Raw genomic sequence first — 7969 nt, 5'->3', positions numbered from 1 at the left:
AATATAGGATTGCAACTCCATCTTGTTGGGCTATTGTAGCCAATTTATGTGCCGGAAACTTGTTTCTATTTATTTGCCCTTTCGGACAAGTAGTCGCCCGTCAATCGCTGTCTTACGAGTCATCAGCTTCATTCCAGATACGAATGTGAATTCAAATCTTACTGCACGGTACATTTTGCGTGGGCATTGCCCTCCTGCAAGTAAAATCATGTTTCATACTGATACCTTTAAAGTTGAACTTTTGCATTCTGAGAACACAAGGAAAAACAAAGCAGATGAGAATTTTATTCCCTAAGAGGAAGCAGCTGAGACAAGGTTCGAGTTACATGCAGCAGTAAGATTCAAAATAAATTCGGATTTGAATTTGGCTCGTTTGCAGGTTCTAGTGCCTATTCAGCATGGCAGTGCATGCCAGAGAAACGAAGAGACTCCGAAAACAGCACCTGGTAGATTTGCGGTATGCAAATACACATCAGAGGTGCCTATGCAGTGACCTCAGCTTTGGCATTCTTAGCATGTTCTTCATCCTTGGCTCTGTTTGCCTGCTCTTTTTTCTGGGCCCTTATCAATGCACGCCTTGCACGGGGGCGCATCTCCCGTACTTGTCGTGGCGGCATCACAAAAGGTTCAAGAGGGCGGTCATGGAATGGATGCTCACTTTCAGAAAATATCCTCAATTTACGATCCCTGTCCTGGAGGACGAGAACAGTATTATGTTAAAAGCAATACCATAAAAAGCCCCTTGATTCTACCAGAGTGACAAGAAAAAAGGCACGACTTCTCAAGCAATACAATATTCTGAAATATGCAAGCTATCAGTACACAACGTTACAGTTGATATGAAATCTCAGCCACCTGTATCAGAAGTTACAGCACCAAGGAAAAGATGATTGGATTATATAGTAATACAATACTAACAATAGCCTTTGTCTCAAGCAAGTTGGGGTAGGCTAGAGATGAAACCCACAAGATTCAACTAAAAAGATGATGTGAAAACAATAATGATAATAAATATACTCGTATAGTAACAAAATAAAAGTAATAACGGTATAAGGAAACTAATGCATAAGTTATGGTTCTGGCACGTGGATTGCTAACTTCAGCAATGTAATGCATAAATTTATAATCCAGGAGTGACAGAGTAATAAGAAAACTCATGGCTCAAAGAAAACTATTATCATTATTATCACTTGTTCACCAATACAAGATAAAAGTGGCCAGTCTCTTCTCTAATATAAATATTATAACCATAGTTAATACATAGAAGCAATTAAGATGCATACAGTAATCATTACTTTAACAACAGCAAATAAAGCTAGCATAGACAATCAAGAATTAAGCCTGCGAAACAAATGAGCTTATGTCTAGTCTTCGATTGCAGAATAAAAGATAAATGAAGTTTCACTTACATCACGCAATTTGTTGCGGGGAAGCATGCGCAGAACAGCTTTGCGAATGACTTCAGTTGGGTCCTTTTCCATCTGGTCCTTGAGCCTTCTTTCCTTCAGATGGCCAATATACCTATTGGGGGTCGAGGGGGCATAACATTTAACAAATGAAAGTTAACAATAATCTCAAATATAATGTGTTCAACAATTTTGCTAGGACTTACTAACCCTGTATGCCAGTAGTAAATCTTATCGGTCATTTTTCTTCCTGTAACACTGATATCCTTTGCATTAAGTACAATGCACATGTCTCCATTTTCCACATGTGGTGCATAAGTTGGTTTATCCTTGCCTTGAAGCACAACAGCTATTTGGGATGCCAACCGTCCAAGCACCTATCACAGAGACAAAGCAGCTTACCATGTAAACTTTTCCCAATGAGTTCATCCTTACAACTGAAGCCAGCAGAAAAATCCTAACCTGACCCTTCGCGTCAAATACACGCCATCGCAACCCATCCAAATTGATTCTTCTCAAACCTGCAAGTGCTTTCTGCACAGTTCAGAAAGGAAACAATCAAACAACTGCCACTGCCAGTACTTGACATTTATAGGATCAAAAACTACACTAAGGTAGTTCAGAAATAGGAAACAAAGAATAGAGTGGATGAGGAGACTGATTTGTACTAATAGTTATTTGGGGATTCTATTTGCAGGATAGTCTTTTACAGGTGAAAAAAAAAAGAAGACGACTAAATGCAGGCCTTTTTCACTCAGCCCTACATGACCACAAACACTTCTATACAATTTGATTGCACCTGTACAAAACAATGAGAAAGAGCCACTTAAGTTCAGTACCATGCCATCAGCTTGCTACTAAGATGTTCTACGAAATCGGAGGCAGGATGAGCACACTTACATGTTACAACAATCACAGAATGTTTATCTAAGGCACATCAATATGCATAACATTGAAATCAACGCCCCATTCCAGCACTCAAGTCCCACGATACAATTGAACAAAACTAACAATCAAGGTAATCAATGATCCATATCCAGGAGCCTTTGAATCTTCACTGAAACGAACTGAATCTACCATGGTGGCACAGGCTACTCAATTGCTCAAAGCCAACAGCCAGTACACCTGACCGCCGGCAACCCCGCGCCCCACGGCCCGAGTGTCGGCCTACTACCTGACCGCCGGCACTGTTGAGGATCAGGCCCCCGGTCAGTGTCGACTGCCGACAGCCGATTCCCACAAACCTTGCTCTGATGACCGCGATACTCCCTCGAGATGCACTACGAACAGCCTCTATTAGGAAAAATCACCGGAAGGCGACGAACACCGTGCCCGTTCCGCCGCCGGCTTCGAGCATGATCCCGCTAGGTTTTAGCGCCGGGCGAGGGCGAAATGTTCGTGTGTGAGAGAGGAAGGAGGTTTTAGCGCTGGGAATCACAGTAGCATAAAAAAAGAGACGATGAACTCACCTTCAGGTTGCCGGTAAAGGCCGGCGCTGCCGCAGCCATGTCAAGTCGCCGTGGTGGAACGGTGATCGGAGGAGGCGGCGGAGATGTGGTCGAGAGGACGGCGCCGCCGCTAGTGTGCGGCTCTTTCTTACTCTAGGGTTTAAGGGCCTCACTGGGCCGTACATCAATACTTGGGCTGCTAATTCCATTTTGGGCCTCCATAATATTAGGCTACAGAATCCACGAGATGGGCCCAAAAAACTGAACAGCTACATTTCTCTATCTAGGTGACTAGGTCTACACTCTGTAAAAATATATGACCTGTAATAGAATGAACGATCTTCTATTATTTATTTAAATTAATAACATAGTTATTTTATAAAAATTCTTCACTTATTTATTCCAAAAATACATTTAACCTCCGTGTCACTTTCTTTCGTCAGTCGCCGCCCCCTTCACCGCCCGCCACGTGGCGCTCATAACACAGGGCGACCCGACTCCCCAACCCAACCGCCCCAACACCGTGGCCTTTGTCGCCACCGACAACCGGGGATGGCTGCGGCAGTGGTCGTGCCAGAGGCAACCATCCACTGTATCCCTCCCAAGTCCTTTCCCTATCTTCCCACATCCTCTCCTGATTTCTTTCGTTTCAGATCTAGGCTCCTCCCAGCGGTCTGTTGCTTTGGTCCCCTGCGACAATGGCTTTGAGCGGTGCCTGCAGGCCAGTCTACGAGCAAAACTGGATAGCCGGCGGTCGGTTGCTTTGATCCCCCTTGGACGGCGGCTTCGAGCGCCGCTCGGCGCCCGGCCCACGAACGGAAACGGATCGTCGGGGGCCGACTGCTTTGTTCTACTGCGCGAGGCGGCAATGATGTCCTGCGCCAGTGGCTTCGAGCGGAGGAGTGTGTGCTGATCCGCACCGCCCACGAGCACGGACAGACCCCAACACTGTCGGCTTGCCACGGTCGATCATGGGCTCCTCCATGGCGATCAGCGACGAATCAAGTTCAATCAGGTACGCCAGTTGCTAGATGAAATTACCAAGAGCATATCACCACAAACTCCGATGCCAACACCATAAAATTTGTTGATTTTAGGGAAAGCAACATGCGAGCATGTTTTTGTTCTCATGGACTCATGCCAAAACATTTTCATCTTTGATTTTAATTCATTTTCTGGTTCATCACCCATCTGAGTTTCTCTCATATGCTATACAATGTAGTTGATTTCGGAAGTGCATCACTCAATCATCGATTGATGTTGAGTCATGCATATAAATAATCCGACGTTGTGATCCAAAGTTTTGTAGAAAGGTCATCCCCGCTTGACCTTTGTTTAGATGGCTCAATGCTTTTTTTTTTTCTTTTTGCAGAAGTTTCAGACTGCAGGACACTCAAATGACTATGAATGTGTATTGGGTGATTGTCTCGTCTTACTCTGAAGCAATGAGTAAATATACCCTTAAGATTTTTTGTTGCCATTTCTTTCATTCTTCTTCATGAGATATTTATTTGATTTCTTCTGTTTTATCTGGTTGCTCAATTCGATACTGAACCACTAATTATCTAATTCTGCCCTTTTCAAGTGCAATGTAGCAACCACACCGAAGGCGAGGCGACATAAGAGCGTGAGGATAAAATCCGCTCCGAGTATCCCGAGCTTTTTATAACTTATAAATGTCGTTGTAATGTCGCAAAATTTGGACAACTCTCATGTCTATATTTATCACCGTGTATAATAGAAGTTTTATTCCAAAGAGTGCGCTTAAAAACCTTTCAACCGGGAGAAACCTGCTCCTAACAGTCTGACCGCTATTGATCTCCCAGTCTGACCGTCAGTGTCGGAGAGTGAACTCCTGTCGCAGGGATCCCGAGAGACCCCTTTTTAGAGATTCGGTCGGAGGGATGATCCTGGAAAAGCTTGTGTGGGAAACAAGCGGGAACGGAAATAAATGCGATGGCTAGTGGGTACGCCTGGTTTTAGACAGGTTCGGGCCGCACGGAGGCGTAACACCCTACTCCTGTATGAGCGCTATATTTATCCTTGAAGGGGATTCTTCAAGGAGGTATCTGGTTCTAAGGGGAGAACTGTTTACAAAGAGCTTGAGGCTCTTATGTTCCAGCTTAACTTGAGCTGGTTCGAGTATCTGTTGATCTATCTTTGGCCTGGCTCGCCGGAGATTGTTGGTTATCTGGTCTCTTGGTTGTCTTGTGGTCGGGGGCTGTTCCTCTCTCTTTTAGTGTTCTCCATCCTTTCCTTCTATAGGCGCGCCGACCTCAACATATCCTGAATGGGAAAGAGGGGACGCGAATGCCAAGGTGCCACGGAGAAAGGCGTAATCATTTCATCTTGGCGAAGTGACAGGGGCGGTGGAGAAATGCGGCGCGCATTCGACCACCAGCCGCTGCGGAAGCCTCGGGGCGCCATGAAAGGGGCCCACCGGGCAGCCTCAGAGGTGCCCGGTGCGCCCACCCTGTCTTGTTCTTCTGCCAGGGCAGGGTGGCAGGCCAAGCGCTTCGATTCTGGCAACGTTATCCCGAGGCACCTGGATGAAACGGGACGGGACCCGTGCATTTAATGGACCCACACCCCCCTGCCAGTGCATGGCAGGGTCTGACACTGGGGCGTGGGCAGCTGAGAATGTCAGGATGTCAGGATGTCAGACCGCGCGTGCCTATTAAATGCGGCATTGGGCCTTTGACTGGATGACACCCTGACGACGGGACCCTTCGGGTTGTTGAATGATCTTGCGCGAACCTTCGGGGAATCGAGTCCTCGGGGGCTACCACGTGCAGCCCCGAGCACTCTCTCCCGAGCACTCGAGTGAGACCTTCGGGGAACCGAGTCCTCGGGGGCTGCCACGTGCAGCCCCGAGCACTCTCTCCCGAGCACTCGAGTGAGACCTTCGGGGAACCGAGTCCTCGGGGGCTGCCACGTGCAGCCCCGAGCACTCTCTCCCGAGCACTTCGGTGGGACCTTCGGGGCACGAGTCCTCGGGGGCTGCCACGTGCAGCCCCGAGCACTCTCCCCCGAGCACTTCGATGGGACCTTCGGGGCACCGAGTCCTCGGGGGCTGCCACGTGCAGCCCCGAGCACTCTCTCCCGAGCACTTCGGTGGGACCTTCGGGGCACCGAGTCCTCGGGGGCTGCCACGTGCAGCCCCGAGCACTCTCTCCCGAGCACTTCGTTCTTAGTATTTGGGCCCTGCAGATCATCGGGGAACTAGGGTGCTCGGGAACCAGAGGCGGCGGCCCCGTGCACCTTCTCCCGGGACTTAGCTTTTTCTTACCTTGCAGGGTGGTGACATGTGGTGGATGGCCGGCCTGGCCTCGGGACTTAGGGACCCCTGGTTCTGAATACACCGACAGTCAGAGACGTTAAAACTTTCAAAACCCTATGTTGGCTCACGGTCTTACCGATGCCTCTATCTGTCTGACCACAAGTCTAGAGCTTAAAACTCTCTGTATAGATTTTGGTCTAACCGCTATTTTCATGGTCCAACCGAGCCGCAGTTTGAGCAAGCCTAGCTGTGGTCTAACTGCTAGTTCACAGGGAAGCCCAATGATTATCTTTTATTTCTGTCGATGAACGTCGACGTGACTCTTTCCAATTGAGGAGATCTTTTCTATTCCACCATCATCACCTTGTCCGTAAGTCTATCGAATCTGATGACGAGATTCTTCTTAAGGTGGGGAGGTTTGTCACGTTCTAAAATGCTAATTACGTAATTAAGCATGCATGATCATCATCGCATGTAATTATACGTTTATTGAGTTGAGTCAAAATGTGTTTTAAGTACTTTAGAGATGGTTTAGAGCACTTTGGAGGAACCCCAAATACTTAGAGATAAAGTTTCCCCCTGTGATATGAGTTACTATCCGGAGAGCATAATACGATGAAAGTTGTAAGCTGTGTTCAAAAAATATGTAGAGTGAAGATAAGGGGACACTTAAAAAATTCAGCAAAAACTATCCTTGTGGTTTGATCGGGCTTACCGCGGTCTGACCCCAAGGTGTGCAGCCATTTGGGCTTGCCACGTGGACTTATCGCGGTTTGACTGGAACATTGGCGGTCTGACCGCCAAATCACAGACGTTCGACTTAAGTGAATCGATCTCTCTCTCGCTCTCTCTCTCTCTCTCATACTCACTCCCTCACTCTCTTCCCTACTCCACCTTAGAGAGAGAACTATACCTCAACATTCACGACGACCGAAGATCGACGGTGGGAACCTCCCCAAGATTCTGGAGGACTTCCCTGAGCTCCTCCCCTCTTCTCCCTCACTGAAGGCACGCTCATCCAACCTCAAGCCCGCACGCCACACTAGAGTTTGATCTCCAAACCGGAGCTTCTCCGGAGTGGATTGATCCGCTAGGAAACTACCATACACTAAGGCGAGGCATCCCATACCATTTCCCTGTTGTTTTTAAGCTCGATTCGACCCTTATGTCGTTTAGACCGAAGTTCAATCTAGCCTAGACCCACATAGGGTATTTGAGTTTAGCTCGGTGAATATTGTCCAAATCACTTTAGAAGCACTCCACTAGTCTCATAGAGTATTTTGGTACCCTTCGTCGTCAAAGGTTTCGTCGGAGTCCTCACATGCGACCCCTCAAAGGCGCTATCGGCAAGGTCTGGCGGTCGGACCGTCGATAGATCCGGTCTAATTGCCAGTTAGGACCGAAGAATCCAAGTCGAAAACCCTATATAGGGGTCTGACCACCGCTAGGACTAGTCTGACCGTCAACATGCCTACGGTCTGGCTGTTAGAGACCAAAACCTTCTGCACGCCGGTGGTCTGACCGCCAGTTCAATGTTGGTCTAACTGCTGTCCTTTGGAAGCTAGATAGACTTAGGTTAGCTTATCCGTGATATCAAACTTCGAAACCTTAATCACTTAGCGGTGCTAGGGGTGTCTTCTGCCTCGGAGGAGTTCCTCGGGGTAGTTCAACAGAGGAGCACGGGCACCATAGACTGCTTTCATCGTTTAAGCATTGTTCATCGGTGTAGCTGGCTCTATCACTTTTCGTACTAACCACATGCTGATCTAATGGTAAGGTAAGCTGAATATCCTACGTTGTGCCAACACTTGTCTTGCGGCACTATAACGTGTAAG

The 7969-nt window shown here is 47.6% G+C and overlaps 1 protein-coding gene across 1 annotated transcript; it reads right to left on the bottom strand.

Moving 5' to 3' along the window:
- Positions 1 to 261: 261 nt before the first annotated feature.
- On the bottom strand, positions 262 to 3012 carry LOC133909377 (uncharacterized). The gene is made up of 5 exons (XM_062351779.1): positions 2876 to 3012; positions 1869 to 1940; positions 1617 to 1783; positions 1410 to 1521; positions 262 to 692 (listed from the first exon to the last, which is right to left on the bottom strand). The coding sequence occupies exons 1-5, from the start codon at positions 2912 to 2914 to the stop codon at positions 483 to 485; spliced, it is 600 nt and encodes a 199-aa protein (XP_062207763.1). The 5' UTR covers positions 2915 to 3012; the 3' UTR covers positions 262 to 482.
- Positions 3013 to 7969: the final 4957 nt, after the last annotated feature.

The sequence above is a fragment of the Phragmites australis genome, chromosome 2 (assembly GCF_958298935.1).
Source record: "Phragmites australis chromosome 2, lpPhrAust1.1, whole genome shotgun sequence".
Lineage (NCBI taxonomy): Eukaryota > Viridiplantae > Streptophyta > Magnoliopsida > Poales > Poaceae > Phragmites > Phragmites australis.
Note: the sequence above shows the minus strand (reverse complement) of the source record. Positions and strands in the feature narration are given on the sequence as shown.

Bases quoted from the DNA above. Each gene is read 5' to 3' on its own strand.
- LOC133909377 (XM_062351779.1), bottom strand. From the start codon at position 2,914: ATGGCTGCGGCAGCGCCGGCCTTTACCGGCAACCTGAAG. The intron at 1,941-2,875 runs GTGAGTTCATCG...TGAACTGTGCAG, and splicing joins CCTTTACCGGCAACCTGAAG to AAAGCACTTGCAGGTTTGAG. The intron at 693-1,409 runs GTAAGTGAAACT...CTCGTCCTCCAG, and splicing joins CCCGCAACAAATTGCGTGAT to GACAGGGATCGTAAATTGAG.